The sequence below is a fragment of the Corythoichthys intestinalis genome, chromosome 17 (genome assembly GCF_030265065.1).
Source record: "Corythoichthys intestinalis isolate RoL2023-P3 chromosome 17, ASM3026506v1, whole genome shotgun sequence".
NCBI classification, from domain to species: Eukaryota; Metazoa; Chordata; class Actinopteri; order Syngnathiformes; family Syngnathidae; genus Corythoichthys; species Corythoichthys intestinalis.
The window spans coordinates 31,704,200-31,724,576 of record NC_080411.1 but is presented as its reverse complement, the minus strand read 5'-3'; the positions used below and the strand labels follow the sequence as shown (position 1 = coordinate 31,724,576).

At 36.5% G+C, this 20,377-nt stretch overlaps 1 protein-coding gene across 2 annotated transcripts in view; it reads right to left on the bottom strand.

Moving 5' to 3' along the window:
- The window catches only part of tbx5a (T-box transcription factor 5a), a 34,398-nt gene extending 20,175 nt beyond the window's left edge, over positions 1-14,223 (bottom strand). For both annotated transcript variants that reach the window (XM_057819761.1, XM_057819762.1), the window contains exons 1-5: positions 13,833-14,223; positions 13,311-13,472; positions 12,902-12,996; positions 11,877-11,996; positions 11,156-11,303 (exon numbers count right to left, since the gene is read on the bottom strand). In XM_057819761.1, coding sequence (XP_057675744.1) covers positions 11,156-11,303; positions 11,877-11,996; positions 12,902-12,996; positions 13,311-13,457 — 510 coding nt within the window. In that variant the 5' untranslated portion in view covers positions 13,458-13,472; positions 13,833-14,223. The remainder of the gene's footprint in view (positions 1-11,155; positions 11,304-11,876; positions 11,997-12,901; positions 12,997-13,310; positions 13,473-13,832) is intronic.
- Between the last annotated feature and the right edge of the window lie 6,154 nt (positions 14,224-20,377).

Genomic DNA, 20,377 nt, shown 5'->3' with positions numbered 1-20,377 from the left:
GTTGATTTCTCTCACAAGAAAATCCGCTGTGCGTCAGTTTCGCGGTAAAACAAAGTAACTGCTGTGCTGTCACAAATCGTTGTATTTCGAACATGTCGTCGGATGTAGAAACAAACGGCGAGTCAAATTTTACGTCGCGTGTCAAAGCGATCGTATGTCGAGGTGCCACTGTATTGCTCATGGACCGAAAATGTTCACAGATTGGCCCAATCCAATCTGATCCATGAATTAAACTTGTATCAGAATCTGATACCGATACTGGATCGGCCCCATCGCTAATTTGATGCATACAAAAGTCAGTCACTATTTGTGTACTACTACATTGGCCTGCCTTTTGATACAGGCAGCACCTCATCAATTCATGCTCAGTGACAGTCAGAATGTGTGTGACATCAATTCCTGCTCAGTGACTGTGTAAATAAGAATGATTGTCAGTCACAGGGCACATACAGAGACAAACTGGTGACCACTTTTTCCAACTTTTGCCCAAAGTCAGCTGGGACAGGCGCCGGCACAAAATTTGAGTTATGTGAGTGCACCAAATTAAGTCATGTATTCATAGTACTGATGCTTCAAATGACATTAACCCTTTATTGCCGAATGTATCCCATTTGATACACCTACAGTGCCCTCCATAATTATTGGCACCCCTGAAAAAGATGTTGTTTTAGCTTCTAATATATTTTTTTATTTAAATAAAATGGGACCTTAATGGAAAAAAAGAAAAAAATCCAACCTTCAATACAAGTGCATTCATTCAGTGGGGAAAAAATCCCACATAAAGAAAAAAATATTTGACATCAAATAATGTGTGTCACAATTATTAGCACCCCTGGTGTTAATACTTTGTACAATCCCCTTTTGCCAACAAAACAAGGTCTGGGGACTGAGATGGCCATGGGAGGAGCTTGATTTTGTGTCTGGTGAACCATTTCTGTGTAGATTTGGCCATATGGTTAGGGTCATTGTCTTGCTGAAAGACCCAGTGACGACCCATCTTCAGCTTTCGGGCAGAGAGCAACAGATTTTGATTTAAAATGTCCTGGTATTTAAAAGCATTCATGATGCCATGCACCCTAACAAGGTTCCCAGGGCCTTTGGAAGCTAAACAGCCCCACAACATCACTGACCCGCCCCCATACTTCACAGTGGGTATGAGGTGCTTTTCAGCATGCGCATCTTTCGTGGCACGCCAGACCCACTTAGAGTGTTTGTTGCCAAAAAGCTCAATCTTGGTCTCATCTGACCAAAGCACACGGTCCCAGTTGAAGCCTGGGACCGTGTGTATTTTTGTGTGGCCATCTCAGTCCCCAGACCTTGTTTTGTTGGCAAAAGGGGGTTGTACAAAGTATTAACACCAGGGGTGCTAATAATTGTGACACACATTATTTGATGTCAAAAAAATTTTTTTTTATGTGGGATTTTTCCCCCACTGAATGAATGCACTTGTATTGAAGGTTGGATTTTTCTCTTTTTTTCCACTAAGGTCCCATATTATTTGAATTAAAAAAATATATATATATTAGAAGCTAAAAAAAACACATCTTTTCAGGGGTGCCAATAATTATGGAGGGCACTGTAAAATTTCATGATTCTGAGACTAATTTAGAATTTTGACATTTCTTTTTGAAAAAAAAAAATGATGGCTGCAAGTCAACAAATGCATCTGCAGGTTCCATGAGGAAAAAAAAACAGGATTTAGCAAGGATTATAGATATTAGAGCGCTTGGTACACATATTCATTTTGACTTTTTGTTTTACAAATTTGGAAAAAAAAAGGTTTCATTAGGACCTTATTTTTCTAATTTTGGGATTCTCTGATAATTGCTTCATGTTGCAGGTATTTAAGGGTTAAATTAAAATCTGTTGTAGTTGGTTTATCGTCAGTTTAAAAAGCTTCTATGATTGTTTTGAGTAATGTGATTGTCTCTTTATTAAGTGAATTTCTCATGCATCTTACTGATGCCTCAGATGCATTATCTGTTGTTTACCTCATTCATGTAAACCAAGACCGGCAGATAGGCACCTTGGATGGACAATCATGGACAATAACACCAATGTGAATTTTTTGCCTTCTTAGCTCCGAGTGAATTGGTGCACATGTTGTTTTTGAACTAATTTGAACCTTGCGATCTGTCTCCATTCTGCCAAAACTGCTCTAAAACTTTCCTTATGTAACTCCAAAGTGATTCCCACAAGCATGTCGCCTCTTTCTCTCACTCAACCGTGAGAAGTGACGACTACCAGAGGATTTGCCTGCCTGCCTGCCTGCCTGCCTGCCTGCATGCATGTGTGCTTGCCCTGTGCAGCGTCCAATCAGTTTGAACTTGAACTTTCTTTTGTGGCTTCATTTGTTGAAATGCTGCCCATAAAATCTGCAACTTTTAAGGAAATTTGCTGTTTAATGATATTGGCAAATAATAAGATTTCAACGCAATCCACCCCCTCTGTTCTTCCCCTCCCCCTTCCACGTTTGGTATTCTGGGCTATCTCTTATCTGAAGGGTTGTTTTTGTACCTGCCTTTCACTGCCACGCTGACCTTCGGCCTGCCCCCACAAGGTTCTCTTAAGGGGCCGAGTGAGGCTCGGAGGTCATTGAGGAATACAATAGAGCTCCATTATTTGTTTGTTGAACTTGAACACATTTTGTGCTGCTGTAGCCTGCATGAAGACAGTGAGCGACTCTGGCCACATAGTGGCAGGAATGAATTTGCTGGCATGCACTTGAATAGATGGATGGATGGGTGCTTGGTTTTTAACTAGGGCTGTCAAAATTATCGCGTTAACGGGCGGTAATATTTTAATTAATCACGTTAAAATATTTGACGCATCTAACGCACATGCCCCGCTCAAACAGATTAAAATGGCAGCACAGTGTAATGCCCACTTGTTACTTGTGTTTTTTGGTGTTTTGTCGCCATCTGCTAGTGCTTGGGTGCGACTGATTTTATGGGTTTCAGCACCATGAGCATTGTGTAATTATTGACATCAACAATGATGAGCTACTAGTTTATTTTTTTGAATGAAAATTTTACAAATTTTATTAAAACGAAAACATTAAGAGGTGTTTTAATATAAAATTTCTATAACTTGTACTAACATTTATCTTTTAAGAACTACAAGTCTTTCTATCCATGTATCGCTTTAACAATGCTAATAATGTTATTGCCATCTTGTTGATTTATTGTTATAATAAACAAATACAGTACTTATGTACTGTATGTTACCGTATGTTGAATGTATATATCTGTCTTGTGTCCTATCTTTCTATTCCAACAGTAATTTACAGAAAAATATGGCATATTTTATAGATGGTTTGAATTGCGATTAATTATGATTAATTATTTTTTAAGCTGTAATTAACTCAATTAAATTTTTTAATCGTTTGACAGCCCTATTTATAACTAAAGGATGTTTTAAATTTTGGTCATTTGCAGGACCTACCCAGTTTGACTGTTTCAGTAATTGATGTTTGTTAATGCATGACAATAAAATAGAATCCCAATTTGCACAAAAAAAAAAAAAAAAAAAAAAAACCCACCATGAACAATGTAAAAGAAATCGGAGTTAGGCATATGATCAAGCGTCAGGTGGCACTATTGTGCCATTGACGAATTTATCCATGCAGTTAGAAATTTGAAGGTATACTTCACGAAAAAGAAAAGTGACAGCAGTTGGGCAAAATTGAAGAATTAAAAGAAAAAGGAAGAAAAAACAAGTAATATTTACTTAATATATTAAATCTTAGACTTAATATGTCGATATGATTTGCCTGCTATTGGTAGTGATAGAAGGCTAATGTATATGATTTGGAAAGGCTGTTTAGTATTATATGTATTTATAATCTGTATGTGGCGGAAAACACAGACAAGACTGGAAAAGCAGTTTCTGCTCTTGCACTCCTCTTTAAAAGAAACATGTATTTTAGGCCAAAACAACTGTTGTGTTAGACAGAACAATATGTCTATATGCTGCCATAGCAGATTCATGGCGCATTAAGCCCTCAAACTAATTTGTCCGTTTTACCCTGGAAACCCCCGTTTACAGACCTCGCCCAACCGCTTTTGTTTCAACCCAGCCATAAAACGAAGGTAATTAATTATATTTATCATTCAAAATGTCATTTTTAGCTTAGAATCATTAAATGTCTAATATTAAAATAAATAAATAAATAAATAAAAACACTTCCAAAAATTATTCACTCGCATATTTTAAACTTTCAAACAAATTAAGTAGCAATGAAAAAAATGGTGTCCATAAAAATAAATAAAAAAATAAAAGCGTTTGAAAGGGTAAATATATGAAAAAGAAAATCTCGACCACTCCTTGATGTCTGTGATTTCTGCATCGCGACCCTTGTTATTTTACCATGTTTCACCCATAAAATCCCCCCAAAATCCAGCTGTGGCCATTCACTGCTGTGTCTTGACACTCAGTGATACATGCGACATAGATTTTTGGATCGAAACAAGGTAAGTACGCGATAATATCTCGTTAAAGTCATGGTGTCTGTAATTCTGCTTTCGTGTGCTCTCACCTCCAGTTAGGGTTTTGCTGTTTAAAAAACATTTTTTAAAAAAAGAAGAAAAATGCCCTCCTGTTCAAAAATTTTCTTCACCCAAAAAATTGAGATTTTAAGCTTTCCAATGATGTATCACCCATGCATATCGGACAATTTGAAATTTGGCCAAATTGGGGGTCTCAGAGCGGAACTTCAAGTGACCTGAGTGTTTTCCGCCATATAAATACATATATATTACACACTATACTTTGTTTATACTATACTTTGTTTACATTTGAGTGCCAGTGCGGCATGAGCAATATGGAGGTGGCAGTCCTGCAAAGCCTTTCCTGGGTGGAGGGTGGGTCTCTGGTGCGGTGGCGATTTAAAAGCCAGAAGGAAGGGCCAAAAGGGATCCCTCACTATCATTAACTATTATCATTCCAAGTCAGGGGCAGAGATATACAAGGACCGGCAGGAGTGGCCTGGGCTTGGGTTAGAGCATCAGTGGGTGGTCCCGTGGGTACGCACACTGGATTTTGGAAAGCAGGCCACGTTATTTTCCAGGGTTAAATTTGCATTTAGGCGGGGTGTACGTTTTGATCACATCAATCCACGCTGTGGGTTGTACTGTTCAGATACCAAATCTGCTGTCACCTCACATTTGTCTGCTTTGGATGCATTTACCATTGAGATACGAATTTCATTCGTTACGTTCCGAATATTAAATCACGTTCCCCAACCACATGTTGAGTTTCAATGAGTCAAACAATGTATTAGTTGATATAGGGCGTACTATACATAGACATTAAGCTGGATATGAAGGATATTGAATAAAGGGTTAATCGGCTTGCCATAGCCTTACTATTTCTTTAATCATTGTGAACCAGATTTTATGCTACGTTGGTACTGATATTTCAAACTCAATGCGAGCTTCAACTTAAACTGAAGTCGTCCTGTTTTATGTGATAGTTCCAAATTTTGAAATACATTTTTTGTTACGGTGCGTCCAGTTGAAAGAATGCATGTATGCGTGTACTGATTTGAAAATATATATAATTTCATTTTGGATTGTTTTAACCAGAAATAAAAAGCATCGTGGAATAGCAATATGTGGAGTGCATGCTTTTCATTGCAAAGTAACTTTGTATCTGACTGCAAGTAAAACAATGTAAAGTGAGTATTTAAAAAAAAAAAAAAATCAGTTTTACGTGATAAACAATACATCTTTAAAAAATATATATATATTTTGTTACTTGTGCGTAAAAGAGAGAGAGCGAGAGGGAGAAAGACATATAGCACAAACGTACATAAGGTGAGAAGGAGAATTTAAAGTCATACACAACCGAAAAGAGAATTAAAAACACCCACAAAAATATTAGTCGTAGTTTGTTTATATTGAAACAATTAAACAAGATAAATCATTTTAGAAGAATTTGATTTACTAGAACAAAAACACACTAAAATGGTGACAGGTGCATGCTGGCTCCCATTTAACATGAGTTTGAATGCAATTTGTTGATTCGTAACTTGGCAACGTCCCTATTAGGAGAGGGTGTGCACACATGTGCAACCTCATTAGCTAAGTTAACGTTTCATTCCCAATAAGAATTCAATGATTTTTATTGTCACATCAGTTCACATTTACACGTTAATGGTGAGAAAATAGAACTCAGGTCCCGTTTTGAAAGCCAATATAAATGCAAAGTGAGTATAAAAGAGCGAAAATTGTAAGGTGCAAAAAATAACAAGCAAGGCAGACAACAATAATGATGAATAGAAATATAAAAATATGTTACTATACTAAAACAATTTAGAAGTTGGCTGACTTGGGCTTGTTAGGTGCAAAATGTATATGTGAGGTATATAGACAGTATACGTATATGTCTCATTAGGGTTTGGAAAAGTTTTGAAATTATTTACTTAGTCTCGTTTTTTTTTTTTTTTTTTTTTTAAATATATTTTTACATTTTAAAAACCTAAAATTTGAACAGGGATGTCTGGACTCTTTGTAGCCATGAATTATTATAATTTAGTTTTTCAACCCTTATGAAAAGTTTTGGGATAACGTCAAATATTAATAAAAATAATGCAAATAAGAGCGCTGTTTCTAATTAGGGTTTTGACAAAATATTTAATCTGCTTACACCATGCACAACACAGCCAATTTCAAATCGATTAATTTTATTTATAGGGTTTTTTGTTTTGTATTGCACAAGGCTTTCAGTGAGTATAACAACTTTTTTTGCAGTTATGTATTAATTCCACTGTATTAAACCCCACTATAAATAGCACTACATCGTATAATTCACCCCCCCACCCCCACCCCCACCGCCCCTAGAATAATTTTTGGATCACTTTTTACCCAACTGGGTGTTTTGAAAAAAGATTTACGGAAAAGGCACTTTGACAGCAGTGCCAAATTGAACAAAATAAGTTTTTTAAAAAGTTAATATATGGAGACTAATTATTGAGTTTAAACTATAGCAGGTGCTAATATACCTAAAATATTGTGTAATATATAAAAATAACAAAAATATAAACCAATCCACTTATTTTAAAAAGAATTAAAAGTTAATTATGCATGTTTGGGTATTTAATTCAATAAAATCACACTGTGCACGCCAAAACAATTAATTCCTATAATGAAAGCTTGACGAAAGTGTTTCATGAAAAAGCACACTGACTTAGGAAATGCCTATGTGAGCTAAAACTGAAGTAAAACCTTAAAGACCAATATATGCAAGAGTTAAAAAAAAAATATATATATATATATATATATACTGGACTGTCTCAGAAAATTAGAATACACAATATTCTAATTTTCTGAGACAGTCCTGTATATTGTTCTATGTAAAGGACGTCAGCCAAGGTCGGCCCCCCACATTTTTACCACGCCAAATCTGGTCCCCTTTGCAAAAAGTTTGGACACCCCTGCTTTAAATGGTGGATTAATGTACAGGACTGTCTCAGAAAATTAGAATATTGTGTATTCTAATTTTCTGAGACAGTCCAGTATATATATAGTCTAATAAATCATTCTATATTGAAAAATGTGTCATTTTTAACAAATGCAAACTTCTGCTTTTTATCTTTCACTGTGGCTTAATTCTACTTTGTATGTCAAAACAAAAGCCAAATATGGGGAAAAGACATGTGTTGAACGTAATTAAGGACAAATTTGAACGGGATTAAAAATTTAAAGTCATTTTGCACGTTTATGTATTTCAGTAACAATTTGCATGACGAAACAGAATCCCTCCCCCGAGTGATGAAAGCCTTCTCTATACAACCACCTTGCACCTCAGCACTTCTGCGACTCATTGGATTAAGACTTTAAGCTTTGTTGCTTCCTCATAGCGTTCCAAACAATCCCCCTGGAGCTCGAGCGCTCTGTGCCGCACGCCTGTTGCAAGACAGCCACATTCCCGCCTCGGGCTCATCCTAATTGCTACCCAGCAACTCCTATACATTACAACTTATTCCATCCAGCTGCAACCATGTACACATCCATTGGAATCGTTTTTCTGGCCTGCCACCATGCAGCTTGTCGTTTATAATTCCCAGAGGCACTGAAGAAAATACCATAAACTGACCAGAAAGCATGCACTCACACACGGCAACCAATCAAGGGTAAAAAAACAGCACTCCAACCGAAAATTTACAACACCGTTCGCATTCCACCCCAGCTCCGGTTTCATTTGGCCAGCTGGGCAACAATAAGTAGGTGCTACGTAGATGCGTGGCAGCTCAGTTGTAGAGGGAATGTTTGTTATAATGCTTCTCAAACTTTTTACAAGTACCACCTGAAAAATGTGTATAACGCTCCAAGTGACACCATATAGTTGCATAGCAGAACATACCTTAAAAGCATAGCAATGTGACATCAACAGCATTTTTCCAGATAGATTGCTGATCAATATATAACAATGCAAGCATTTATAGAAAAATACAGAGTTTTATTATGAACACTGCACAAACGTACAGGGAAATGAGTGTGTGCAAATATTAATCTACATACAGTATATTGTAATTATTTATTCTATTGCATTTATTTGTATTATATAAACATTTGTATTTTGCGTAACGTTTTTAGTAGCACTCTACCACATTTTGGGAAAAACTCGTCTCTACTTTCAGACTGGAAGAATCCGTTAAATTGCATTTAAAAGTGTCTGAAACATAATTTCATACGATAAATATTGTAATGATGTAACATTGCCTTTTACTAATCCTTTCAAAAATCCCAACTTTATCACATTAAAGTGTGCATGTTCACTAGAGAGCAACTACTCCTATATGTACATCACTACTTCCCTTTGAGTTGATAGTTTTCTACATGACATCAATGTTTAATGAGAAACTGCAGCCAACAAGTCTCTTATTATCATGACACACATTGATGGAGCGTGCGTGCGTTTGACTGTGTACGCGCGCGTATTTAATGTGGAATAATGAGTTTTTTTAGGAAATGGGTAACAGGCCCACTTTGGTCGGGGGGGGGGGGGGGGGGAAGTTTCCTCTCTCGGATGCACATATAGACTTCCGATGCAAGGCTGTTTGCTTATTTGCTGTATAATTTAACTATCTTCTGAATGTGAATCAGGGCCCTAAAATTCTTGTTAACCCCTAAAGAACTGCAACATGAAGTAATTATCAGAGAATCCCAAAATTTGAAAAATAAGGTCCTAATGAAACCTTTTTTTCACATTTGTAAAAAGAAATGTCAAAATGAATATGTGTAATAAGCGCTGTAATATCTGTAACCCTAGCTAAATCCATTTTTTCCCTCATGGAACCTGCAGATGCATGTGTTGACTTGCAGCTATCATTTTTATTTTATTTTATTTTTTTCAAAAAGAAATGTCAAAATTCTGAATTACTCTCAAAATCATGAAATTTTCGGTGTATCAAATGTGATACATTTGGCAAAGGGTTAATAAGTTAACACCTTGACTTTTTAATTTTTAATTTTTTTTTTTTTTTTTAAAATATATATGTATTTATAAATAGGCAGGTGACGTGCAAGAATTATATATAAGGGGGGGGGGAAATGCTGAATAATATTTTCATATTCGAACTCAAACTCAATGTATTTAAAAAATATTTATATATCTGATTTACAATGCAGAAACAAGGAACCAAAAGCTAAATAAAGATATATAACTCAATATTAAGTAGAAAACAGCATGCACTCGGCCCTGTTGGAAGGGATTTGAAGCTGGTACAGTTTTAATAAAACAAATGTTATGAATGTATATATTTCATCTGTAATTATTTGATAAAACATTATTGGTTCTAAATTACACACTTGAGCTACATCATATACACACACACACACACACACACACACACACACACACACACACACACACACACACACACACACACACACACACACACACACATATATATATGTAATACACTTAACCCAATTAAAGTGCATTCTGTATAAGAATTTACAGTGGAGTCATTACAATGTAAAATTATAAATTGGTACAATTTACAGGACAGTTAAACTATGGATTAAATTTTATTACAAAGTAAAATATTAAGTTAGAATTAAGGAGAGAGTAAAAGCACAACTAACATTTAAAAGTTATTGCAATGTAAAATTATACGTTACTCAAATTTAGGAGAGAGTTGAAGTAAGGATTACAAGTTATTACAATGTAAAATTGTAAATGAGTAGATTTTACAACTGAGTTGATAAAAATCTAAATTCAGAGTTGAGCAAACTCAGAAGCAAAACTTAAAATATTTTGTTTATTTGTCCAACTTCAAATTTTATTGAAGTTTGTTCATGCGCTGAAATTTTGACTTGACCCAACTTTTCTTTTTTGCAGTGTAGTTATTGTCTGTCGTTTTTTATGCAGCTGCCCCATCCCTGTCAAAATTACTCCCTCTCTTGGGGTTTTTAAAATTTTTTTAATTGATTTGTTTAAAAACAAACAAACAAACAAAAAAAAAAAGCTTTAACACCTTTAAATTGGTATTATAGGAAAGTCAATGGATTGTTCTTTATTGTATGTAATGCAGTTTAAAACCAAACCGACGTCACTCGTCCCGGAGTCACTTTTGTGCTTTACTAGTCCCGCGCATTTTTAACATGCCACGTGTTTTGTAGTGGCACCATCGCGTTCCACTATCAAGAAGTTTTCTAATAACTTAGACCTTCTTCATACAAGCTCCTCCAGTTCAACCGATGGGTCATTATTTCCGAGTTTCATCTCTCTTCAGGTTTTCACCTCCACCGTTCGCCATGTTGAGTCCGCGCAAATATGATATTGGAATGTGTAGTTCTTTATATGTGCCAACGCAAGTCGCGAAAGTGTTGGCCCCCGAAAATAAAACTACAAAGATGGACGCTTCGGTCCTCTAGGTGTTTTTTTGTTTTTGTTTTTGTTTCTTTATTTAACATAGCTGAAAATCATCATCTATATGTGTTCCCTCTCCTGTTGAATATTATTCCCATCCCATTCGCGGGATTATTAAAATGTTGACTCCCATTTCGTGAAATAATTCATGCTGTACTTCATACATATTAAAAGTAAATAGCTTATGAGTAACTTTATCAACGTTTCCAAAGGTTGTATATGATCAACATGATGTGGCAACTAGAAAAAAAATTAGGAGACAAGCCTAGGCACCTACGTGTCCGAACGGGTCCAAGTGGTTGTTGGTCAGCTTGAGCTTCTGGAAGGAGACCAACTGCCGCATCCAGTGGGCCCCCGTAGCCGGAGAGTCGGGGTGCACGTACAGCCTCCCGGGCATGGCAGGCTCAGCTTTCCCTGTCACCGACCTGGAGGGTCGCGCACGCAGTACCAATATTACAATATTAAATCAGTAATTTGGAAATGACAACTATATGTAAGCAATTACAGGCGAAATTATACGCAAGTGACTTGAGACAAAATATTTTGTTGAGAACTAAAACAACTTGAATTACTTATTACTCATTATGGATGAATGCTTTTTGATCTGGAAATAATAATAGTAATATTTAAAACGTGTTTTGTCTTCAATATGCATGTGTTTCCCTCTCTTTGTGAACATAAACTGAAGAGGGAGGTTTAGTAAAAAGTAAATCACCATATACAAAATAAACTAATAAAGTTTAGTTTGTACTATACCGTGTAAATGCAAGACTTATCATGTTAAAGTAATCAACAATTCTAAATACGCTTGATTAAAAACACAAAACAAAAAAAGACATTGCTTTAGAACAGTATATATTTATCCAAGTAACCCCAAACCTTTGACTGAGTAGTTTATTTGGAAAACACGTATCCGTGTCTCATACTGCATTTGTCAAAACACATGTTTTCCCCCGACGTGCTTGACTTTTTTTTTGTGTGTGCTAATATACACATACCATTTATTATCAGCAAACTTGTATCGATGATCATCTGCGGGTACGACATCCATCAGCAGGATGTATTTTGTTTTGGGGTTCAGGCCGGTGACTTTCACTTTAAAGCTGGGGAACATTCGCCTTAAAAAAGAAAAGTGGGGTGTCAATTTAACATGTGTTCCAAAAGATTGGCGTGAAATATGTTGTAAAGTGAGTGAACACACAAACGAATCAACTAGTTAGAGCCTCAAGCACAATGCGTAATGTATTTATTGCTTTATAAAATAGATTTTTAAAGTTCTTAAGTGTGGTGTCATTTAGAAATGTCTTAGTTTTATCTCACTGGAAATTATTAGTTTGCTTTATTATTTAAACCGCATCATAATATTAATCCAACCGTTTTTGACACCGTTTATCCTGTCACAAAGCGCTGGAGATTATGACATTAAAAATCAGGTGGAAGGTAGATTACTGAACTGGTCGTCATAGTCAGTCGCAGGGAAACCATTCATACACACACTCACATACCGAGTGGAAACTGAACCCACGCCGCCCTCTCCAAAGTTAGACGAATATTATAATATATTTATGTACGAAATACAACATCAGTGACCCACATAAAGGATTTTATTTTGTGACTGACTGAATTTTGTCTTCATTTGAAGAAAAAAAGTAACATTTCTGACTGGAGACCCCAAACTTTTGAGCAATGTTCTAGATTATAAAATATAAATCGTTCACAAAAAAGAAGACGCCCCGTATCCCATTAAAAAAGATTATTACTGTATATTATCATTACGTCTGCTGAGTAGCTATTTTAGTGGAAATAGCCGATGTCTATTTCAAAAACACACCGATATAGATTCTGATTGTACACAACACACACCACTATCGATTATGACTAATTGTCTGCCTATTGTGATGCAGTCCTGCAACCACAATAACAACAAAACAAATTGCAACATGAAGAAAATATATACACGACCAGGGGTGCCTAATTAAGTGGCCCGTAAGTGCGTGTGTTTTGCTGAGTGGCGTCATCTGACCTGCCCGCTTTGGTGATGATCATCTCGGTGCCCACCTCGTGGAACTTCACCCACAGTTCCCTCTCGTGAAGGTACACTTTTATACCCTCCATACCCTGCAAATAGAAAACAAAAAATACAATCTTGTGGCTATACGAAGTAACATCAATAAGCAGTTTAAAATATTTGGTGTAGTTAGACACCGAGATTATAATAATTAAGGCACATTGTAAAAAAGCAGTTTCCTTGATAGTTCAATATATGCTAGAGTATAATTGTTTATTCCACACAGAAAATGTATGTACAAGGAAATTAAAATGGATTAATATTATACTACATTTTGACGCATATATCTCCAATTAGTTTTACATTCGACCAACAATACAGTGCGGGCAGAGATCCTATATGCACTTCAGGTTGCTATACTGACCTGCTGGATGTATGTAGTTTGCGAGGACGGCGACTTGCCGGGCGTGCCGTTGGGCTTCTCGGCTTTGGCTTCGCTTGCTACCTCCCTCGAATCGGAACCAGAACCGGGAGAGGCTTGCAGGCCGAAAGTCTCCTCAGGGTCTGCCATGACTGGTTCTCAGGGCTGTATGACCCACCCCCACCACGCACAGACACACACACACAGACACACACACAAACAAGACGTCAAGTCAGCTTCACACTTGTGGGACACTTTATACTCACGAAAAAAAGTTAAAAAGGGTAGAGATTGAATTAAACCCGCAAATCAAGTTAGCCCGTGTTCCTAATGTAAGGCTCACAACAGTCCACACGTGACAAATCTGAAGGCCCGCTGGACACAACAGGAAAATTTTCTTTCATGTGTATGATCTGTTTACTTTATAGTTTTTTAAGAGATTGCAGCAATATTGAATTGAGCATCGAAAATATTTTTCATAGAGGATACACACAGCTATTAGAAGGCGGAGCTGGTTTATCTTACCCCAAGCCAAAAAGAAATGAGGACAAAAAACACGTCAAAGGTTCAGATTCTAGCCATTTCTTCCTCCAAAAAAAAAGGCAGTGGAAAAAGTGTTCAAATAATCCAATCGATGTTTTGTATCTCCATGTATTCTTTTGTTCACGCGATGTCACTGAGCTCCAGATAGGCAGCGACTCCCGGTAGAGTTCTTGCCCGGCGAAAGGGCTTCGCTGCTCGGCGTCGGCTAGGAGGAGCTGCCCGCTGGTGCCTGCAAGTGGTGAAAGTGCTGGTGATGCATTTTAGGGCTGGCGACGCTCGAGTGAGCCCCGGCGGCTGCTTGCGTCGAGCATTGGCTGAGTTAAGGCTTCGGTCCCCGGGGAGCAGGTCGACCACCTCCTTCTTTTCTATTCTCTCTCGCTAGTCCTCGTCTTCTTCTTCGCTCCCTCCCTCCTCCACTCTCTCTCTCTTTCGCTGTCAACGCTCTCTCTCCTCTTATCCAATGAGCATCAATGAGCTAGCGTGCGAAGCGGAAGTTGCATCCATGAATGGAGTGTGCTTAAAGGAGTGGGGTAGTAGGGCAGTGCGCGACGATGGACAGAAACACAGATATTTGGATAAGTATTTGTCTGAAATCCATGCAGTATCATGCAAATTAATAAAAAACGCAAGGCTGGATTTAACCCTTTATTGCCAAACGTATCACATTTGATACACCTAAAATTTAATGATTTTGAGAATAATTCAGAATTTTGACAATTCTTAAAATATATATATATGGATGCAAGTCAACACATGCATCTGCAGGTTCCATGAGAAAAACAAACAGGATTTAGCAAGGGTTATAGATATCAGAGCGCTTATTACACATACTCATTTTGACTTTTCTTTTTACAAATTTGAAAATTCATTAGGACCTTATTTTTCAAATTTTGGGGTTCTCTGATAATTGATTCATGTTGCAGGTGTTTAAGGGTTAAATATGTTTAATGATGTTAAGTAAACCATTTTTTGTCATGTGCATTGAAACCAAAACTAATAAAGTGGGTAAAAAGTGCATAAAATGCACGTTAAAATTGTTTTTGAAAGGAAGTGAACTAAACACAAGAGCTACGCATGTACCGGTATAATATTCTGACGGTGATAATCTTAAACCAAAGTATCACGGTTTCATGGTATCACGGTATTGCAGTTACAGCTCTAAAATGTGTTACTGTGAGATATCTGGGTTAAAAAAACTTTTTTTCCCATTGAACATAATTTTTATTTCTCATAACATATTAGCAAACATGAGTATAATGTTAAGTTAAAATAACATTTAATAAAAAATAATACACTCTGAAGTATTCCCATACCAGCGATTTCGTTTTTTTCAAAAGGGGAAAAAGCTCAGGAGTTTCACCTCCTCAAGCCATCGCGTAGCACAGCTGATTCATTGACACTAAGCAACAACCGGCAGGGGAGAGTTGAGCCTTACACCTGCAAGCGAGTGATTTCTCCATTTTTCAGACAAAAAAATATAGCTAATACCTTAAGGACAGTATGACAGAAATGTTTTGCGGTTTTGAAACCTTGATGCTTTTCATATCATGGGATACTGTGAAACCAGTAATCGGCACATGTCTACACGAGACATTCCTTGTTTGGATCAAGGTATTTAAACTTTATTTATTTATTTTATTTTTTTTTAATGTGGAGGCAATTAGTGCTGCAATGATTGATTAACTGGAGTAATTCGATTAGAAAAAAGCTTCGAATCAAATTTTGCTGCTTTGAGTATTCGTTTTAATTAAAGTGGCGTCGTAATGGTTTGTTTTGAAAGTGTTTGCATTTAGTTTGATTTAGGTGGGTACACTGCCCTGTAGTAGCAACAGTAAATATGACATAACACATTTAACATGACTGAATCCAACTGCTCACTGTTAAGTCCAACATAAGGTAATTTTTTGTTTGAGCTAAGATGTTTTTTTTTTTAATTTTTTTTATGCATTCGTAATTTAGTTCATATTTAGCTGTTTTTTTTTTTTTTTTTGTGGCAATAAGTGTTTGAACAATGTTAAGCAATGCTAACCCTAACCCCTATTAAACTCAGGTATTTTGATTTATTGTTAAATGAAAGTGCAATTCTGCATAGTTTGAAGAAACACTAGGGAATTTTATTTTGTATTCACGTTTGATGCTCTTTTGAAAGTGCAATCTTACATCTCCTAAACTTTATTCTGCAACGCATTAAATGTTCTAATCCGATTATTCGAACTAGTTGAAAGATTAATCGACTACTAAATAATCAATAGCTGCAGCCCTAGTGGCAATAGACATACAGTACCCACACTTGTACGCCTCTGCGTGCAGTTGAAAGCCGACCATTTCTACATTGGAAATGAATCTAGAGTCGTTTAATCATCTTAAAATGGAGATAAGGATACACTTATTAAAAGGCAAGTCATTCATAAGCATAAGAAATGCTCAAATCTAATATACGTATGGGCAATTTGAACGACATGTTGAGAATTTAAATGCTTCATTAAAGTTCCTCACTATAACCGCATGTTGGTGTAGCAAATAACATTAATGTCCATACAATGCTGGGGTGAGACGTTTATTACGATCATGTTCATATACACAAAAGGAGGTCAATTCATTGGTGCACTGGAGGCCGCTATTTGATAAAATGGACTATACAGTATATTATATATTTCCATCAGCATTCAGAATTTATTTTGATCAGCTAGACCATTGATAATTGGCACTTACTTCATATATATTACTTTATTTCAAAAGGCCATTATTTTTGGGGAAATGCTGCATTCATTAGCATTTGAAATTAATTTACTCATTGGGTGGGCTATTTAGGGTGTATGATTTATTGGTGAGCATAATGCAGCTTGAGTCATTCAAACTTTATTCTGTGCACAAATTATTTCATGTCAATCAAATGCTTATTTTCCATCTATTGATTGATACGTTTGATACGAAAACCAGATTAAAGCGAAAAAGCTTCTTAAAAAACGTTTTTAGTTTATGTACAGGGCTTTTATAGTAGCTGTGTTTTAGCTTCACGTGCCACAAGCCCATTAAAATGCTAATTTAAAAGCATTTTTTTGGTTTGAGGACTTGAGAAACAATGAATGAATCAGAAATGTTGTATCATAGCCACGTTTTTCAGAACAGTTCGTTTAAAAATGGAAGAAAAACGCAAACCTGAAACGTGACTATGAAGAATGTGTCAGTTAAAGCGTCTTTGCGCTAAAAATAACAGCAAAATTCCAGGTCACGTGCCACATGGGCACGCAACTCGAACAGAATGCACACCCACAACTTCTCAATAATAATAATAATAATAATAATAATAAAGTTCTTTCTTTGGAGTATACCCCTATCTTCCACGTTAAATGCAATCTCAAACTTACTTCACATATAAAAATGTATTTGATACAAATTCACATTTAATGGCGGAATACAGAAAAAAAAAAATGTCATCGCACGTTTCTTTTTCTTCCCAATTTCAAGGCAACGCTCTCTCTATCCCTTTTAAATTTAGTGCATGAACTCCTGTTCTCGTTACTCATAATCAACATGTGCAGGCGAATAATAAGCATCTGGTCGATAAATAGACAAAATCTGCCCAACTGCTATAGGAAATCGAACACATTCCACGAGAAAATGAAGGCCCAACTGATGCTGCACACTGACCCATGCATGCATGAGGCTTTAACGCCAGTAAAATGAATAAATAACACAATAGTAACACATTATGCATGCATGTTAGTGTGTAACATATTGAACATAACTAGAGGTTGCAACTCTGTCATACATCATTTACCCAAAACAGTACAGCAGGGTCACTGAATAACAAAATAGCTTGCTTATGTACAATTGGATCTCTCCCGCACACGTGCATGTGCAAGCACCCCCCCCCCCCCCACACACACACACGCAGGTTGCCAAAAACTGCTCCTACCTCAGTGGATGTGCTCTGACGTTCGTGAGTGTGTGTGTCTGCAGTGTGAGTTTGCATGTGCAGGCATCTCCGCACTATTGAAGGACTTTTAGGCTGAATAGCTGAATAAAGATCGGCCGGGGTCCGCCTGCACCAAATACTGACAAGAAGAGTCAAATGGAAGTGAGACAAAGTGACAGGGCAGGTGGCGCAAAAAGCATCGAATAGGCTGTTGATGTTCCCTTTGAGTGTGAATCAAGTTAGTATTAATAAAGCAATGATTTATCACAACCATTGAAGAAACATCGCTTGAGCCCCCCCCCCCCCCCAAAAAAAAAAAATGTATTAAAATTTTGTTTTTATTAATACGAATAAAACTTAAAGCGTTGCACACTAGGAAAAAAAATCATCACACAGAAAAACTGACTGTTGAACAAACCAGTTTAAACCGATATTTGATTGTTTGTGTGACCACACGTCAGATGTTCAAAATCATGCAGTGCGTATTTTTTTTAAGAGGGAAAAATCTTTATTTATTTACCCGTTATTACAGTTCGATTATTATCCACAAAATAAAATAAAGCTTGCTGGTGTGAAGCCACAAAATTCACTAAAAACCCCTCCTTTTTTGAGTTTGCATTCAAGACATAAAGTTGCAAAAACGGAGCAAAAGGGGAAAAAAAGATACTGTATATATTTTCTTTTATCAGATAAATGTAAAATAAATGTAATACTTTTTTCTTCTAAATAAATAATCTACTTAGATCGTTTATTATAGGCAAACTGGAGACGCATAACTGAGAAAATAATTAATATTTAATAATTAATATTTCATGCTGTTTTTATCCCCTTCTTGTATCGTTGATAGGTGAGCATTAAGTTTCAAAACTAAGGCGAGATTTTATTTTCTCTTCAGCCTATTGGCGAAAAGATGACTTAAAAACTGATTACACTGTTTAGCAGAAAGGAGCAAAATGATGCAAATTCGTGTTTTCTTCATGCTGCTTTTTCCTCGATTAGTATAGGAAGATGCTGCAAAACAGTAAAAGATAAGTCAGTCCTTCTGTTAATAAAACAATGAACTTCAAACAAATTTTAAATGAAGTGCAACCAAATTCATATAGCATTCAATTATTGGCAATGCAAACAGGTTTTCTGCTTTTTTTCCCCTCGACAAAATTCATTCTAATGCTATTAAATTTTAGTTTACTATTGAATGTATTTTTATTATTTTATTGATCACCGTTAGGCCTGTATATCTATATATATTACAAATGAAATTTCAACAAGTTCAATTGATTCCAAGGACGCGTATAGGCGCTTAAGAAAATTCTTTTAAATGTTCGTTTTGAAGCTCACTTCTGTGTTATTGTATGATGAACATTAAACAGCAACCCACTGTTAGAAAATACGTCCCGAGTGTCAATAATGAGCTTCCTTCTGATGGATCTTCTCCTTTCTTGTCCAGCTTGTATGGGCCTGAGACCTATAACCTCTTGAGTGACTTCACCCTTGTTCTACTGGAGTTAAGACGAGCATGATAAACTATCTGCGCCTCCATGGCAACACGCGCCCGAGAGGTACACACACGCACACGCCCATATAGCTTCTAAGGTCCACTTTTCCTGGCTGAGGGGCATGCCTTAGGTCTTGGTCGGGCTGAGCGGGCCTTTTGGTGGACGGGCTAGGCGAGCCGGGGGCTGACATGTTCCTGCAAACAATCACATCACACAGGGACCCACATTCCAACTTCCTGATCAAGCGACACCATGCACACGCTCACACTCGCACATAAACAGTTGCCATTCTCTCCCCATTGTCTTAGCTGCAAGACACAAGGGGTAGTCAGTCAGATGTTGCCAGTTGATACAACGGGTGGAAAAACAAAAAGGAATAACTTTTTCTAAAAACTCATCAATTTTCCAACAGGAAACGATGAACATTCCTGCACTTTGAGTTGAGGTCATATTGACACTTGCGAGACTCAACTCATGATATGAGTAGCAAATCATGTACTCTGCTGCTCTCTAGTGTTGCGTTTGTGTAATGGCTCATCCGTATCGAAGGAAATTCTAGACTATTGAGCTACATTGAACAATTTTAGCAATCTTACGAACTTACTGGTCAGTTCGAGTTGTTTTGAAATTTATATATATATATATATATATATATATATATATATATATATGTATAGCGGAAAAAACAGACAAGACCGAAAAAAACAGTTCGTTCTTGCACTCCTCTTTAAAAAGAAAATGCTGTATTTTAAGCCAAAAGAACTGTTGTGTTTGATAGAACAATTTGTCTATATGCTGCCATATCAGATTCATGGCGCATTAAACCCCCGAACTATTTTGAATGTGTCCGTTTTACCCTGAAAACCCCCGTTTACAGACGTCGCGCAACTTCTTTTATTTCAACCCAGCCATAAAACCAAGATAATTAATTATATTTATCATTCAAAATGTCTGTCCTTCTTAGCTTAGAATCATTAATTGATGTCTAATATTTTGTTTAAAAAATAAAAACAACTTAAAAATTATTCACTCGCATATTTTAAACTTTTAAACAAATTATGTCAAAATGAAAAAAAGGGCGTCTGTAAAAAAGTCACGGATATCTACCTCAT